At 35.9% G+C, this 19345-nt stretch overlaps 1 protein-coding gene across 3 annotated transcripts in view; it reads right to left on the bottom strand.

Moving 5' to 3' along the window:
- Positions 1-589: 589 nt before the first annotated feature.
- Positions 590-19345, bottom strand: part of LOC110024728 (probable sugar phosphate/phosphate translocator At3g14410) — a 59628-nt gene continuing 40872 nt past the window's right edge. For 2 of the 3 annotated variants that reach the window (XM_020724855.1, XM_020724858.1), the window contains 2 exons: positions 831-1018; positions 590-706 (listed from right to left, as the gene is read on the bottom strand). In XM_020724855.1, the coding sequence (XP_020580514.1) occupies positions 873-1018 (146 nt within the window). In that variant the 3' untranslated portion in view covers positions 590-706; positions 831-872. The remainder of the gene's footprint in view (positions 707-830; positions 1019-19345) is intronic. The other variant, XM_020724856.1, reaches the window with a different exon arrangement.

Genomic DNA, 19345 nt, shown 5'->3' with positions numbered 1-19345 from the left:
TCAAATAAAAAAAAAATTGTCTATTTTACAGCGAATTAAACAACTAAAGTATTTTAACAATATTTTAACTATAGCACTCTTATAAATATTTTACATTAAATTTTATTTTCAGCAAACCAAACAATATGAATGAAGATATTAATGGTTGAAAATGTTTATCATGTCCAGAATTTATAGTTAGCCAGCCATTTGAAGCAGAGATTAAATGTAAATAACTGTAAAATAAATATATTTTGCTTCAGCAAAGATGTAAAGAAATGTTTTAAGCCAGTTGTACTTATAAATTAAGCAAAAAGGCATATTTATACCACATAATTCATTATACATCATATTTGGTCAAGCTAATTTCCCCTAAACTACCAAGGCGCTCAAAAAGAGATAACCTCTGTGGGAACAGAAGGAAGCCTTCTTATTCATTAGAACACCATCTTTAATATAAAAATGAATTATGAATAGAAAGGATGTCATATAACTCCTTTATTTCCATAAAAAAATCAGCAATATCATCAAAAAATCTGCAATATCAATGTTTTTTAATCATTCGATCTCTGGGTCTGGATTGGTATTCCTTCTCAACTTCTAAATCAAATATTGTTTGAAGAACTAGTTTAAGAAAAAAATAAAGAAAATAAATGCTAGATGCAAAGATATCAACCTTGACAGTGATTTCTTCAGGCTTCGCAGCGTGCTGCTCCAAATCAATGATCTGGAATTGCAGGAAAGAACCAAAAATTAGAAATGAAAACTAAAAATGATTCACCTGCAGAAGATTCAATTTTGATTCAAGTTAACGAAGCAATAGATTGGAAGTGTGTGGAAAATGGACATACATACAGAGAAGAAGTTGGCATTTCAGACGAAAAGAATGAAATCTATCTTGTTTCGTTGGAAGAAGTCAGCTGTACGCGAATATCATCTGATCTCAACTCATCTCTAGAATCAGTGTTTCCAGTTGGACTGATCCCAGATGCTTCCTTCTTGAGCTTGTTATTGTTGTATGCCACAACACCAGCAATGGCTGCAGATATCAGTAGTTTATGATGAGAACCTCAATTAGGGGTGTAAATGAGCCGAACAAAAGCGAGCCCAGGCTCAGCTTGTGTTAGGCTCATTTATATTTCGAAGTGCGTTCGTGTTTGGCTCGCGATGAGCTGTTCACGAACAAAGAGTCGTTTTGACAACCCTAATCACGTAGTCATAAGATGTTAAAGGTTGGGGCAATATTTAAAAATTAGGGTTTATATTAAAACATCATTTGAATCTAATTGAATAATTTTTATTCTATTTTCTTAAATGATAATTTTAATTGATTATAAATCTTTGTAGCCTTGTAGTCAATTAAATTTTTTAAAAATACTACTCATTAATATATATATAATTGATGAGCAGCATATCGAGCCAAAACGTGCCGTTTGGTTAGTTAACTTAGCAAACGAGCCGAACACGAGTTGTTCGCGAACAAAGAGCCGTTTTGGCAGCCCTAACCGTAATGGGATTTTGAAGCTTCACCGTATATGTTCAGTAACAGCACTCACAAACAGCAGCTTCATACAATTTGCAGTAAAGTAAAACATGATCGGATGGTTTCACCACCGCCTGTATTCGTAAAATAGGTAATACAAAATAATGTGAAATTGGTAATGCAAAATATTGTGAAATTGGGCCAGTCCAAATAGTCTTATAGATAGAGGGATTGTGAGTATTTGAATAGTCTGGTGTTCGTATGTGGTTTAGCATTTCTCTTGAAAATTTATGTTGGGAGACATTGTAAAATAATAAAAATAGTTCCCAAGGTTCAATATGAGGCTAGTTTGGTTTCCAGCAGATAGAAAGCATATTTTAAAAATTGGTAATGTTATTTTCACTCTCTCTAGCTTTAAGGAACAAAATGAGCTCTAGCTATCAAAACAAATGTCCATTTCTTCCTCTGCTTAAAGATATTAAAAAAAATGTTCTAAGCAAATTAAATGCAGATCTCTAAAATATAGGAGATAATTCATTTTGAATGACATTAAAAGAAACAATTGGATCTCTAAAGTTTTCGAAGTTTAGGTTTTTGTATTGAAGTATGTAGAGCGTTATATTTCTAGTTAATTTCCATTATTCCTTATGGAAACCAAGACATTTTGCATAGAATACCAATTATATTTTATTGATTCTATGACAACCTCTTAAAGTTATGCCATGAGAAAACTAAAACAGATAGAAAAAAGTAATCGATTTTATTGTTTTTACAATCCTAATGCTTCTGTTAAATTAAATGTAATTGACTGCATTTTTCTAATTGTAGGTGATCTTTCCTCTCTATTTTTGACACTTCCCATGCTATTATAGCAAAATTCTCCCCAATCATGATTTTGTTTTTATTGCTGGGACAGCTATGGGTTGTTTCTTGCCTGTATTTTCTTGTAGATAACAAAAGAAACTTATTTTTGCTTCTCTATAGATTTCAACCAACACCTAGTTATTTCTAGTTAACTTCCATTATTCCTTATTGAAACCAAGGCATTTTGCATAGAATACCAATTATGTTTTATTGATTCTATGATAACCTCTTAAAGTTATGCCATGAGAAAACTAAAACAGCTAGAAAAAAGTAAACGATTTTACTGTTTTTACAATCCTAATGCTTCTGTTAAATTAAATGTAATTGACTGCGTTTTTCTAATTGCAGGTGACCTTCCCTCTCTATTTTTGACACTTCCCATGCTATTATAGCAAAATTCTCCCCAATCATGATTTTGTTTTTATTGCTGGGACAGCTATGGGTTGTTGTTTCTTGCCTCTATTTTCTTGTAGATAACAAAAGAAACTTATTTTTGCTTCTCTATAGATTTCAACCAACACCTAGTTATTCCTAGTTAACTTCCATTATTCCTTATTGAAACCAAGGCATTTTGCATAGAATACCAATTATGTTTTATTGATTCTATGATAACCTCTTAAAGTTATGCCATGAGAAAACTAAAACAGATAGAAAGAAGTAAACGATTTTATTGTTATTACAATCCTAACCCTTTTGTTAAATTAAATGTAATTGACTGTGTTTTTCTAATTGTAGGTGATCTTTTCTCTCTATCTTTTACACTTCCCATGCATTATAGCAAAATTCTCCCAATTTTGTTTTTATTGCTGGGACAGCTATGGGTTGTTTCTTGCCTGCTGTATTTTCTTGTAGATAACAAAAGAAACTTATTTTTGCTTCTCTATAGATTTCAACCAACACCTAGTTATTTCTAGTTAACTTCCATTATTCCTTATTGAAACCAAGGCATTTTGCATAGAATACCAATTATGTTTTATTGATTCTATGATAACTTCTTAAAGTTATGCCATAAGAAAACTAAAACAGATAGAAAAAAGTAAACGATTTTATTATTTTTACATTCCTAATGCTTCTGTTAAATTAAATGTAATTGACTGCGTTTTATTAATTGTAGGTGATCTTTCCTCTCTATTTTTGACACTTCCAATGCTATTATAGCAAAATTCTCCCCAATCATGATTTATTTTGTTTTTATTGTTGGGACAGCAATGGGTTGTTGTTTCTTGCCTCTAGTTTATTGTAGATAACAAAAGAAACTTATTTTTGCTTCTCTATAGATTTCAACCAACACCTAGAAAGCCCTTGAAGCAACAACCATAAGGGAGGTAAGGACTACAATGGTTTAAAATTGGCCGAGACACATTTTGAGGCTCGCCTCAACACTTATTTGAAAAATTCACAATAAGAATTGTTACTACATGAGGTGAGTAATGTAGGTTTTTTTAAAATGAATATAGATAAAATAAACCTAATAAAAATTTTTTTTTACCCAAAAAATATACTGAAGATATAAGAAGTTGTTACCGTCAATATAATCATTCTTTTAAAATCAAATAAATATTCTTAATAATTATTATTAATTATATAAGAGAAAGATAATTAAGATTCAAGATAAAGAGAAATTGCAGAATATGAACACAACGAAGGATGAGACAAACTTGGAAGCAAATTATTATGCTAGTGATTCTAAAAAAGACACATAAACTGATGCGAGTGTTAGGGCCATTTGATTTTAAAATTGGGGCTTTTATAGACATAGCACCTAAAACTTTCATATGTACTTATCTCACCCCTAAACTTTCATAATTACAAATATCATATGAAAAGTAACACTCATTATCACCTTTAAATAGTTAAATCAATATTTTCATCCATAGATAGAGTTATGTGCGTAAAAATAAAAGTTTAGGTGTGAGATAGGAAAATCCATAAGAATTGGGTGCTATGTATGTAATTTTCCCTTTAATATTTTAGTCATGCTCTCACTTTAATGAAGAACAATAGAAGTAAGAGATAGAACCTAATTTATATCAAACTTATTTTAATTTATTATGTTATTTATTTTATTATATTTGATATTTGAATGTCAATACAAAACTTCTTACTATGCACAATTTAAATTTTTTAGGGGAATTTACATACACAGCACCCAATTCTTATGATTTTACCTATCTCGCACCCAAACTCTCATTTTTATAAATCAAGCATCCAATTTACCCTTTTCACCACTCCCCAACAGTGAAATACATATTTTCATCCATAGGTAGGGTGCTGATTTTGTAAAAATGAGAGTTTGGATGTGGGATAGGTAAATGCATAAGAATTAGGTGCTATGTATGTAAATTTCCATTTTTTCTATTATATTAGGATATTAATATATTGATTATTAATATATTAATCAATTAAGATACTAATATATTACTATTTACTACAGACTTTGAATTTAGTGCAGTGCTTTTTCTCTTGTACTATTTATTGATTTTGAGGTAAATGTCGCTCAATTGCATAACTATAAATCTTAAGAAGGAGATATAAAGGTTGATGGTAGTAAATCGGGGGACGACGTATATAATGTTCATGGCTATTTAGTCCCAATAGGGGCTGATGACTAAGATAAAGGAACGAGAGAAGAGAGAAAAAGGGTATAAGGGAGAATTGGATGTTTTCTATTGTAACGATCAATCCTTTACATATGCCACTGCAATACGATAAAATTCAAAATCACCCTAATCCATCCTAAATGAATTACATAAAATAAGAAAAATGTTATTTTGGATTCTAAACAAACTAATAGAAAGAACGTGGAATTGTTACGTGCCCGAGTTTGCGACCTTATAGCGATTTTGTGAATGTGCAGAGAACAAGAATCATCCTTGCGTGCTCTATTTATGTTGGTAATATTGTAGAATACTTCGAGGGATCATCGGCCTCCTTAGTTGGTTTAATTTGAGAAAAACCACAACTCCCAATCAACAAAAGGTTGAAAATAATACTTATCAGAGAATCTTCATTATTGGCCTCAAGCTAATAAATAGTCGAACAGCCTTTGGATGGAATAGGCAATAACCCATTCTTATGGAAAGGAAAGTTACAATCACATAATTCTAGCACTAATTTATTGAAATGAAATAACATTGATTGAAATAACATTAATGTAACTATTGATGGTAAACATCAATCACTCTCATCCCATTTAATGTAATTATTGATGGTAAGCATCAATCACTCTCATCCCCTGGTTCTTGGTCCCTAACAGAAATAAATCCATATTTAGGGGTGCCCAACAAATAGAATCTTTAACAAGCTAACCAAGCCATCTTTGGCAATCCGCTTAATCTTCATGCAATGGTTAAGATTTTCTACCCCATTACTTAATCACTTGATGCTTAGTCTACAATCATTTCACACCTACAACTTTTACTGACTTCATTTTTAATCTCATCAATGTGCTCTAAGAATATCCTCCTTTGCCAGCCTTCATCAATAGATCAGATCTCAACCATCCTATCATCAATGGTGTGGTTGATAAAAAAGTAGAGGCCCAATATTCTATATGTTATGCAACTCGAAAAGATCTCAAGCGGAGGCTTCATTATCATTCATTAAAGAGCACAACTGAATTGAATATGAACTATAGGCAAGTCGTCATCCAAATTCTCGAGATGCTTGCCACTACAACCTCACATGAGATTCACCATAGAGTGAATCACCAATTCTATTTGATCATCAATTTACAGAGGCATGGCGGTGCTCCCTTTCAACTTTGTATCCATCATCAGCCAATAAAAAATGGCCAAGGAAATAACTGACTTTATCAAACCACTATAGATGAATGTGCCTCCAGCATCAACTATTAAATCAGCCTCATTAAATACACATATCCTTCTTTTGTAAAGGTCATCTCATCAAGCGAACTCTAAAAGCAACAACCTGCCTCCAGAATCTCTCTCTCTCTCTCTCTCTCTCTCTTTCTCTCTCTCTTGTTTTTTGCATTTTTTTCAATACCAAGTTCAAATTACATGATAACTCTTAAACAAGAACAAGCTATGGTGACCGAGAGAAGACGACAATCAATTTGTTTTTAATACCAATCTTTTATTTTACACTGTTAGAGATATATTATCAACTTCATGTGCATGGCTTGTTGCAACTTTGTTATGTCCACAAGTACTAAAGTGGCATGCGTTCAGTGTATTCCTAAGGGGCAGGCAAACCAATGTTTTACCACTTGATGTAGCACAAATGCTTTGCCTCGAGGTAATTCTTATGTGAGCTTTGGAACATTATTAAGTGGAGTGCAATGGCTCTCCCACATTGGATCAGAATGGTCTCTGTTGCATAAGCCTTGCATCAACATCAAAATTGAATTTTTTCAACTTATTTGAAAGTCAAGAACAAGCATTTCATTTATTGTGCCCTTCATTTGGAGGAACATGACCTCATTTTTTTTTGTTTCAATGCAAATTTAAAATTTGTTTGGTAAGGGCATGTAGTAGAGAGACCAAAGCTTAAAAAATGAAGAACTTACAGACAACTGGCAAGCACTCATACACTTCTCACCAGAAAGTGTGCAATCATGGCTAATCCTTGATCATATTCATTTTGTCTCACCTCAAAATTCCTAATAGAGGATGACTTTTTTTTGCAGACTGTACTTCTAATTGAATTAGATGTTGTCGTATAGTACTTTAAACACCTTTTGGTGTGCTAGACGCTTCTCTATTTACTTGTTGAAGGCCAAGAAATCATCCATATATATGATCACAAAGTCTTACGAGGTACAAAAGCAAGATACCCTTCATCAATTGCAAAATAGTGGCTACTGTGATGCATAGTCCAAATGACTTCACTGACCATATTTCCCATGCCTCATCTTAAGCAAAACTTTCCAAATATCTTATTCGTTGTTTCACAGTAACTAAAAGTTATATCAATCAAGCTTGGCCAAGATGTTAGCAGGTCTTAATTGATCCAACTGTATTCGTGATCAAAACTATCTGGTAAGGCGGAATCGAAGGAGCTTACCAAGACCAAAACTCATGATTTTCTTTTCCTCACATGCAATACAGTTGCGTTCAACAGTGCCTCATGTAATTGGGAAGCATCGACAAGATCGGCTGACTAGTGATATATTCACCATAAGAGCTACGTGGAAGCTATTGATTAGATTTTAGCATTCAGTATTGCCTCTTACGTGATCTAAAAATTTTCTGGTAAAAATGGCGACCAAGAAAATAGAGGCGTGGGAGAAGAAGCTAGAGGAAGAGACAAGTCAAATCAAATCGGGGATGGAAGAAAGTTTCGCCATCATGGAGGACAGGTTTTCGTCCATAGAAAGACGAATGGAGGATGGATTTTAGAGCATATAAGAAATACGACATATGATGAAAAAGCTTATAGAGATGCACTCCAATGTCATGTTGATCGCTCCAGTTGCAAACCCTAACAAAGAGTTGATCATGGAATCCTTGGCTAATTCAAATAAAGGAGATCGAATGAGAAGAAAACAAGGAAGACATCATCTACCCATAAAAGTGTCCCCTAGGAGTCCGAGCCGAGGGGGAGTGAAGACTTCTGAGGGGGGGATGGGCCAAAAATTGGAGGGATGGGTTAAGAGGAACGGAAGAGCACGAGGGAGGAAGAGGGAAATCGGGTATTGGGTATGCCCATGACCGGAGGAGGGAGTTCCACCCAAGATATGGGGGGAAATACAAGAGGAAGAATAAGTTGAGGTGGAGATGTTAGAGTTACGAAGTTGAAGAAGCAGATTTTTTAGGGGAAAAATGCAAAAGAGTGGGTGTAAGGCATTAGCCTGATTTCAGTGGAGGGAGGCTGGATACATGATTCGTTCGTGGGATGAATATAAGGATTGTTTGTTGGAACGTTTCAGAGCCATTAGGGAAGGAGACCTACACGTGCAATTCTATGCCTTGACTCAAGAAGGGACGGTCATGGAATACAGGGAGAGATTTAAATATTGTTAGAACGACTGTAGGGGATTTTCGACGCAGGTGGAGGAAAATTTCATGAAGGGAGTACTACGACTACTAAGACCGAGGGGATTGAGAGAGATGATGAAGCTAGCGTAGATAGTGGAAGACAAGAACCAGATGAAGAAAGCCAGTAGAAACAACATAGATGTGGCTTTGTATGGAACTGTTGCAACCATGACGATGCCAAAAGTTCTGACAGAGGAAGTCTAGAGGGAGGTTGTACGGGACACGAATAATTAACCCCGACCGGGAAAAACACTCAAGTGTCTTACAGAGATGGAGATTCGGGATAAGCGAGCCAAGGGGGTATGTTTTAGGTGTGATGAGAAGTTTACCCTAGGATACCATTGCAAGGATCTAAAATTACAAGTTCTCATAGCGCAAGACGAGAAACCAAAGAATGAAGAAATAAAGACAGATGTGGAGGATGAAAACTCTCATCTTTTTCCCACATTGAGGACAAGGTGTCTTTTTGTTAGGGAGGGGGGAGTATTGTTACGAGGGCACCTAGCCTAAGGGAAAATTTATCTTTTGTACGCCTAAGGGCAATTTAGTCATTTATTATTATTATTGTTGGGTATAAATAGTCTTGTCATTTTTATGGTTAGATTTATGCATGAGATTAAGTTGTTTAGGGTTAGATTTATGCATGAGATTTAGGTCTAGGGTTTGGAAGAGATTTCCTACCTCTCGAATTGTAGGAATTGGGAGAGATTGCCTACCTCTAGAATTGTAAGTGTTTATCTTTGTATTCTTGTTGAATTGTTTGAATTATCACAGAAAAATTGTGTTTGCCCTCCCTAATTTCTGCAAAAATCTATGTCGATTTCTACGATGAATCGTTACACCTCCACGCCATGATTTTATCAGAGATCATCATAATGTTTGATCTATAGCAGTGGATAACCATTTAAAAATATTAAAAGCTGATAAAAATAACTACAAACTTATAAAATGAACAGATTTTTGAGTTTGTGGAGGAATGAAAGGTTTAGTAGGTTATAATGACAGTAATACCAAGACTAGTCGAGATCAGACTAGGCTGTGCTAATTTAAAAATATCATTTTCAATAATGTTGTGTTTGCCCTAATTTCTGCAAAAATCTGTGTCGGTTTCTACGACGAATCGTTACACCTCCACGCCAAGCTTTTATCAGAGATCATCATAATGTTTGATCTATAGCAGTGGATAACCATTTAAAAATATTAAAAGCTGATAAAAATAACTACAAACTTATAAAATGAACAGATTTTTGAGTTTGTGGAGGAATGAAAGGTTTAGTAGGTTATAATGACAATAATACCAAGACTAGTCGAGATCAGACTAGGCTGGGCTAATTTAAAAATATCATTTTCAATAATGAATTTTAGAAGAGGCACAAGGTTGAAAATGCTTATGAATGATTGGAAGATTTATAAATGTGATATGGAATAAATAACAAGGTTTGATGGAAGTTAAGTGGTCATTGATGAGTAGGGAGCAAGACCAAGCCCGAACCTTGCTTGATTTGTCTGAGACAAAAAGTTTTGGAGTGATTGTAAGATTTCAATAGGGCAGTGAATGATCTTCGAGGAGGCTTAAAAAGGAAATTTTAAGATGATTTGAAGTAGGTGCTAAGAGAAACGACCTTTAGATAAAATGACAACTGTCTCATCTTAAAAAAAAGAAAAGGCACTCAAGAAGTCGTTAAGTCATAAGTAAAAGAGAAGTAATTTTTCACTAAATATATTTCATTCAATATTTAAAATATGTACTACATATCAATTCAAATTTAAAAACAACAAATGACTCAAGCTACTACAAATAAGTGGGAAATTTTGAAGAGAAAGAGGCGACTAGTTAATGAAGGAGAATTTCAAGACTTATTTTAGTTTCATGCTCTTTACACAAGGGATGAGACAAACATGTTTACCCTAAATACATGGGCATGTTTGTGTTTAACTTCAGGTTTTTGTGTGACGAAGAAAAAATAATCTTTAATAAATTTGACTCATTTAATATTCCTATGACTTGATATTTATAACGAGTGTGATGGTCTAAAGTAAGAATGTGATGCAAGGGACTTAGAGAAGGCCTTACCTAACTGAACCGGCAATTGGGTTCAGCAAAGGCTCTCGGTCCAGCAGGATAAGGCTCTCTGTCCAGCAGGAGGCTGAACTGGCCCTCTCCTCCCTCTTTCATTTGACGGGAATTATTCTCCACTTCCTTTTCTATTTTCCTACCTATATATCCATTATAAATATACGTGTTTGCTGTCTTAGGGTTTAGTTTTTGTCTTTCTGATTTCAAAATTCTGTCCAGCTTACCGCCGATAGCCATTTTCCCATCTAAGGCTCTATACGAAGGCAAGAAGATGCTTCAGCTGTAACTCCTCTGAAGTGGTGATCTTCTTCAAGAGTTCGAGTGGTGCTTCGGTTGTAACTTGCTCCTACGGGGATAGTTATCCTTCTCAATCGCTCGCTACCTTCAAACATGCACCCCTCCTCTTCCTTAATTCTTTGTCATCAGTCCCAAGGTCTCTTCCTGCTGCCACCCCAAGTCCTCCACATCTATACCTGCTGTCACCAGCTCACTCCCCTCTCCTGCTTTCCCGTAAGGCACAACAACATCTATAGTTGTTGACGTACTCCCCTCTGTTGTGTACCCTGCTCCCAATCTCCTCCCCACCACAACTCCTTTCTGCGCTCACCACGTTGTCGTAATCCTCTTCTATTTCTACTGGGCTGCCGTAACGCTTTCCACATACCACCAGCTACCCTCACGCCCCTCCTACCTCTCTCGCCTATTACCATCCCATCACCCAACCTTCCCGCTTCTAGCACCTACCCACTAGCCTCCCAGTTGTTGACGCAAGCACGCATACAACTGTCCACAGCCATGTTGCCTTACCCTAGCCGGAGAGTCAAGTTATGTTGTATTTTCTATCCTGTTTTGAGTCTTGTTGTAACTCAGAATTTCAGCAATAATATTTTCATTTCTACTATGGTTTGACTTAACTCTGGTATGATTTGGTATTATATCTAGACTAACCCCAGTCATATCCTAAGATTTCCTAACATCCGTCTTACCCCTCCAAAATTTTTTTTTCTTATCCCCAAACCACAGCCAAACATCAACCTAACCTTATTTTCCCCTGTTGTTTTTAAAATCAATGACCCTAAATCAATTTTTTCACCCTCTTTCACCTCTCAACTCTAAACCCTAGCCATGACACCAAGAAGATACATGCTCGAGCCTACCCGAGAAGAAATACAACTAGAGATTCGTCGACTTCAGCAAAGGTTTGCGAACATTGAGGATGAAATCTAGGGGGACTTACCCTCGATGGTGACAGGGAAAGTCAAAAAAGCGAAAGAGACGATAATTTCAACCCCTTCCATAAGGAGGATTTCAGTGATGAAGAAGAAAAACCACAATGCTTTGGAATCCTGTATCAAAGGAGGCCAACAGAGGAGGGTCCATATGGAGACATATAACCTTAACACTTTCATTTTTCTGAAACAAAACATTAATTTGCAACCACAAGTATAACTTAGTGAGTAATTATAATCTAATATGCATTAAATTCTTATGCTATGCTACGGATGAATGACCAAAAGAAAATACAGTTCATTTTATTAAAACTTTAAATTTATCCATTCTAATCTCACTTTAAGTATTTACCAATTTAACCTCATTAATAGTCATCAAAGAATTAATGTCAAACCCGAAGATACCCTCAAATTGTATCTGAAGGTACATCTTTACCATTTTCTTTAACTTGTAGGTACATTGCATCCACTGCTAGTAACATATGGGGATTAATCCTGTATGACTTAAGCATTTACTTATCATTTCATTTTAGCTAAATAACCTCATTTTAAAATATTAAAAATTCACTTTCCCTTTTCCCGTTCATTTATTTTAATTCTTAAGATACAACGTGCATAAAATAATGGCTAAAGCATTAAAAAAATCTTTATTTAATAAACTTTAAATTTAATAGAGATAAAAAAATAATTATTCCCCTTCGCTTACAAAAGATTTTAAAATACTTTAACCATTTACTTCGTTTTTTTAACTAACACCTAAATCAATTAAAAGTACATATTACTATAAGAATTACATCCTAATCAATTAAAAGTACATATAACTATAAGAATTACATCCTAAAAAAAATCTTATTTAAATGTAAAGAATTATTACAAGGCTAACCTCTTTTGACTTTAGGATCCTTTGTCTTCCTCAAATCGAAAGGATTTATTGGCTTTTTTCCTTACTTCCTAATAGTAATAAAGTTTGAGAAAATTAATTTAATTAATTATATTATGAACTTCAATAACAACAAAAGACTTAACTTTAACTTATAGGTTTTGAGATCGATCTCCTCCCTTCTTCACAAACTTCTACTATAAAGTGAAAATCACTATATTAAAGTTCTGATTACATTTTATCTTGCATTTAACACACACACACACATTAAATTTAATATATATATATATTGAAAAGCCCAAGGGGTGATTTTATTGAAATAGAAAAGATACATAAAGATTGTATGAGATGACCCAATAGAGGTATCCTACCCATATGATACCAAGTACAGTACTACCCAACAAAAAGATATAGATAAACTCAAAAAATTTAAAACATGCAGAAAACAAATAGCTAGGAACGAGCCAGTTTAGCCATGCCTCTTCGCTAATTTTAGGAGCGGAGTCAGATAATAAACTTTGAAGTGACGTGTCATTTCTAGGAGTAATCAAAGTATCATTCATTGAGTTTCCAAGTTAGTGTGTGCCCCCAACCTTCTTCTTCCTCTGAGAAGTGTAAAACTGTCATTCTTCATCTGAACACTGGCTCATGTGATCATCGGTCGGATTAGATATTAGAACCGCAGTAGAATGAAAGACAGTCGTAGTCATAGTGATAGGTTCCGATGTATGTGATGTGTGAATTGCCACCTCTGCACCTACTGCCCCTAATGCTACCTGAATAGGAGCTGCGGAGCTATCCTGACTTTCGGTCCGAACATTATAGTATGGTCAGGAGAAGGGTTTACATGGGCAGACACTATTTCCTGTCTTGTGGTGATTGCCTCCTCGGGTTGGCTGTCATGAGGTTTGCTGGGGGCGCGTTCAGGCACGTGAGGTGCACTAATAGCATGTTCCTGCCTTTACCTGTTAGTTCTCAACTGTGGGTGCAATCTGATGCATTTCTCTTGTGGGTGTCCAAACATCTTGCAGTGCTTGCATTAGTAAGGTTTTGTTCCATAATGATTTTCTGTCAATAACTATTGTGAGCACAGCTAAGTCAGACTTGTTCTACATCTGATAGTAAAATATCTCTTTCAATCAAAATCTTTGCAATAGATGGCCGTGAGAAATGAATTGTATGTGTCTACCTGTAATTTTTTTCCAAAGATAGTCTCAATTACATATAAGATAGGTAGGTCAAAGAATTAAAGCTTGAGTTCAGGGAACGAGACCCAAATAGACACAATTGAGGATTCTTGATTTGGATCAAAATCAGGGGTTCATTTAAGCAATTTCATATGATTGCCCTCGATTGTGATGAATTTCTTTTAGGGTTTAGCAATTTCGAAGATAGTCTCAATTGCATATAAGATAGGTAGGTCAAAGAATTAAAGCTTGAGTTCAGGTAATGAGAGCCAGATAGACACAATTGGGGGTTCTTGATTTGGATCAAAATCAGGGGTTCATTTAAGTAATTTCATATGATTGCCCTCGATTGTGATGAATTTCTTGAGAAAAATCCTTGTGTAATCTTTTTCAACGCTCAATTGTATCACAACATGTCTTCCGTTGAAAAGACTCGCTGTCAAGCCCCAACTAGTTTGAAATCTTTAAAAACCTTCCTGATAATCTTCATCTTAGGGTGACCTAATCGGAACTTTCCAACTAGTAAAAATTTGTGTTTTCCTGACAGAGTTGAAATTTCAGCGTCAGAGAAGAATAATATTTTTTTGCCTGCCTTTCTCTTTATTTTTTTTTTATGAAATTGCAATCTCCATGTCCTGCAACAGAATCATGACACATCTACGGGAACATCAGACTATCTGCAAGGTGAAAAAGGGAGCTGCGTTTGTGAACTTTAGCCGGATTATCACCAACGAGAGCGACGACGTAGAAAAGCCCATTAGCGTGCTTCACGCAAGCAAAGCAGGTTGGCGCAGCTTGCGGACTGCCACAGACGAACAGTCGAGCGGCTTTGACGTAGCAGATGCAACGCAAGTCCAGAAAACGACGCAAGCTCCGAATGGCAAACCGTAGCAAATTCAGAAGGCGACGCGAGCTCCGCATGACGACGAGGTGCACCCTTCTTCTTCAAGCAAAACGAATCAATTGACGAAGAAGAAAATCAATAGGGACACTCGATTTCGCCATCAGGAGAAACCTTAGCGAACAAAAGAGCCATCATTATATCAATAGGAACGCTAGCTCCCAACAAACCTGATGACAGCCAACCTGAGGAGGGAATCACCGCAAGACAAGAGTTGGTATCTGCCGCTTTCTCCCGACCATACTACAACAGATAATGGTCGGACCGAAAATCAGGATAGCCCCGCAACACTTATTCAGGAAGCATCAGGTGCAGAGGTGACAATTCACACTTCACATACACTGGAACCTATCGCTATAACAACGACTATCTTTCCTTCTACTGCAGTTCTAATATCTAATCAAACTGAGGATCACATGAGCCAGTCCTCTGACGAAGGATGACAGGTTTACATTTCTCGACGGAAGAAGAAGCACACTCCAACTTGGAAACTTAATGGATGATACTTTGGTTACTCCTGGCAATGACACGACACTTCAAAGTTTGTTATCTGGCTCCGCTCCTAAAACTAGAGAAAGATGCAGGATTAAACTGACTCGTCTCTAGCTACTTGTTTTCTGCAAATTTTAATTTTTTGAGTTTGTCTGTATCTTTTAGTTGGGATATTATTGTACTTGGTATCATATGGGTAGGGTGTCTCTATTGGCCCTCTCATACAACATTTATGTATATTTTCTATTTTAATAAAATTAGCCCTTCGGCTTTTCAATATATATATATAGTATTATACGAATTAATTTTTTTAAAATTCTCAAATATTTACCTTATAAGTCTCGACCAATAGCCTTAAGCTCATGCACGCTTGCCTTCAGCTCCCCTTCTCTCCTTCCTGCACGTGAGCACGAAGCTGATCTCTTCTTTTCTGCCCTAACCCACACTCGACCACGCGAGCTTTCACTCCCTCTTCGACTTCTTCTTATCTATCGTTTTCTTCTTCTCTGCCAACTTGGTCTTCCACCACATGTAAGCACGATAATAGTGCACGAAGCCGATCCTCCTTCCTCTGTAAGCGGACTTCAGACTCAACTTCGAAGGTTTTCTCCTTCAACTTCTTCTTCCTCCTCTTTGCGCACTCGGTTCTTTTAAGAACTCAATAGAGCAGCGCACGCAGAGGCTTTGACTCTCCTTCTCTTCCTCTACTTTCTCTTGCGAGAAAAGAATGAAGGTTACCTTCTTCCTCCTTCTTCGGCTAGGGCACACACAATCTTTCCCTCTTTTGATCTCTTGGTTTTTCTGTCTCATTCTCTATCGTTGTCTCTTATTGCTCTCTTATGTTTGATGGTTCGAATGAAGAGACGATCGAGTGATAGCGATATGTTTGAACCGAGAGGATGTGTCTGTAACCTGTGGTATCTGTTTTATTATTATTTTTTTTTATTATTATTATTATAACTTTCTGTTATTGCAATATCCCCTCATAAAATTTCATCCTCGATATTTGAAATAAAAATGAAAGTGAACTGACCTCAATTGAACAGTTGTGGATACTTTCCTTGCATCTCAGAGAACATTTCCCAATTGGCATCCTTTTTCGACCCGTGCTTTCATAAAATCTTCATAAATGGATCTCTTTGTTCCGCAACTTCTTCACATCATAATCCAGAAGTCTTTCAGACTCTTCAGCATAAGTCAGATCAGGTTGAATATCAACAGAGTCTGCTTTCATCCTATAGACTTCATTTGTAATATACTTCCTCGGTAAACAAATGTGGAAAACACTATGCACTATCTACATATGAGCAGGTAAAGCCAATCTATAAGCTCTACCTTCCCAATCCTCTCCACAATCTCAAATGGACCAACAAATCTAGGGTTGAATTTTCATGTCTTCTCAAAACATTGTACACCCTCCAATGGATTGACCTTAAAAAAAACAAATTCTACAACTTCAAACTAAACAGATTTGTGTTTGATATCATAATATTTTCTCTATCTATCCTGCACTGTCTTCAATCTACCTTTGATCAGTCTAATCTTCTCAGTAGCATCATCAACCAAATCAGCTCCAATGATCTTTCTTTCACATGTTTCAGCCGAACATAGAGGTGTCCTGCACTTCTTTCCATACAAGGGTTCATATGGAGACATACCAATGCTAGTCTAATAACTATTATTGCAAGTAAACTTTACTAAAGGTATATGTGATTCCAAACCTCCACTAAAGTCAAGGACACATAATCTTAGTAGTTCCTCCAAGGTTTGAAAGGTTATCTCTAACTGATCATCTGTCTAAGGGTGAAATACTGTACCAAAAGTCAGTCGAGCTTCCTGAACATTTTTCCACAATCTGGAAGAAAACTTGCCATCTCTGTCAAATATAATAGACTTCGACACTCTATGCAACCTTATAATTTGATCAACATTAAATTTGGCTAGCTTCTCAGCCGGACCTATCTGTCTAATAGGCAATAAAGGGGCAGACTTGGTCTATCGACAATTACTCATATAGCATCACGCCCCAAACGAAATCCAAGCAAACCATCACAAAATCCATCACAATCTCCTCCCATTTCCACTCTGGAATAGGTAAAGGCTGCAACTGACCTTCAAGACACTGATGCCCTGCCTTCACTAGCTGACAAGAAGAACACTTGACCACAAATTATGCCACACTTCTCTTCAATCCTGGCCACCAAAATGCTTCTTTAAGATCCTGATACATTTTATTGCTCTTTGGGTGAATAGCGTAGTCAGATAAATGTATTTCCTCTAGAATTTCTCGTCTTAAATCAACAATATATGGAATATAAACTGTCTTTATACCTCAATAAACCAGCCTGATCTATCACATATCTCTCTAAATTGCTTGTCTGAACCTGCTCCAGAACTTTCTGAATACACTCTCTGGCTAAGAAATCTTCAATTCTGCCCTTTAGAGTTAGTTGCACCGTCAACTGATATAGTTGAATTATTTTGTCATCACCACAATCAACTATAATTTCAACCTCTTCAAATCTTTAATTAATTACTCCTGCTGAGTAAATAAATAATTCAAATTACTTGAAGCTTTTCTACTTGGCACATCTGCCACCACATTTGCCTTTCTAGGATGATAATGATTATCTAAATCATAATCTTTAATAAATTTCAGCCATCACCTCTGCCTCAGGTTAACTCTTTCGAAGTGAAGATATACTTCAAACTCTGGCGATCAGTAAAAACTTCACATCTAACTTCATATAGATAATGTTTTCATATCTTGAGTGCAAAAACAATTGTAACAAGCTCCAAGTCATGCATGGGATAGTTCTTTTCATGATTTTTTTAAATTGACGTGATGCATAAGCAATGACCCTAACATGTTGAATAAGTACACAGCCCAAACCCCTCAAAGATGCATTGTTGAAAATTTAAAACTCATCAGAGCCAGAAGGAATGACCAAAACTGAAGCAGACATTAAGCAAGTCTTCAGTTTTTGAAAAACCTCCTCACAACGATCAGACGAGACAAGTCGGTCCTTTGGGTCAAACTTAACAACGACAAAACAATCTTTGAAAACCCCTCAACAAACCTCTTGTAATAACCAACCAGGCTCAGGATACTCCTAACCTTAGTAAAAGTAGTAGGTCTTTGTCAATCTGCAATCACCATCACCTTATTTAGATCCACAAATATGCCATTTGATAATGTGCCCAAGTAAAGCCACATTTTTAAACCAAAATTCACATTTAGAAAATTTGGCATAAAGTGCGTAAATGACCAGTATGACACAGCATGTAAATGACCAATATGACTAACTTCATCCCTCGAATACACCAAAATATCATCTATAAAGACGATCACAAAAATGTCCAAAAACTGTCTGAAGATCCTATTCAACAAGTACATGAAAACTGTTGGAACATTTGTCAGTCCAAATGTCATCACCATGAATTCATAGTGCCCATATCTAGTCCTGAAAGTATTTTTCTTCTCTAATCCTTAACTGGTGATTGTCTGATCTCAAATCAAAATTTGAAAATACAGGAGCCCCTTCCAACTAATCAAACAAGTCATCAATCCTCGACAGTGGATGCTTATTTTTAACGGAGTTTATTCAACTCCCTGCAGTCATCCTGAAGCTCCCATCCTTCTCCACAAATAACACTAAAGCTCCCCAAGGTGAGGTGCTAGGTCTGATAAAACCCTTATCTAGAACTCCTGTAGTTGGTCTTTCAGCTTCTGCAACTCCTTAACTGTCATTCTGTGGTGTGCCTTGGATACAGGATCAGAACCTGACAAGAGCTCAATAGTGAAATCAATCTCTCGCAATGGTGGTAGTCCTAGTAAATCATTCAAAAACACCTTTGGATATGCTCTTAGCACTGTAATATCAACCAAAAACTTCGCTTCCTTAGAATTATCTACTACTTGAGTATGAAAACTATGACTTCCATGATTGAATAATTGGCAAGCTTTCATACATGTAATTATCATAGATGTCAATCCTTTGTCACCAGAAAATTTAACTTCTGCCTCCCCAAATACATTTACTTTGACTGTCTTCTTATTGCAATCAAAAGTGACAGTTTTCAGACATCCAATTCATGCCTAAAATCACACTGAATTCCACCAAGGGCAATACAATAAGTTGGGCATTAAAACTCTTTCCACCAATCATAAGCCCCACCTCATATGATTGATCAACTTCCAGAAAAAACGATTTGGCATTCGAACTGATAATATCACAAGTATTGAAATGACAT

The sequence above is a fragment of the Phalaenopsis equestris genome, unplaced genomic scaffold (genome assembly GCF_001263595.1).
Source record: "Phalaenopsis equestris unplaced genomic scaffold, ASM126359v1 Scaffold000272, whole genome shotgun sequence".
NCBI lineage: Eukaryota > Viridiplantae > Streptophyta > Magnoliopsida > Asparagales > Orchidaceae > Phalaenopsis > Phalaenopsis equestris.
This window is presented reverse-complemented; position numbering and strand designations above follow the sequence as displayed.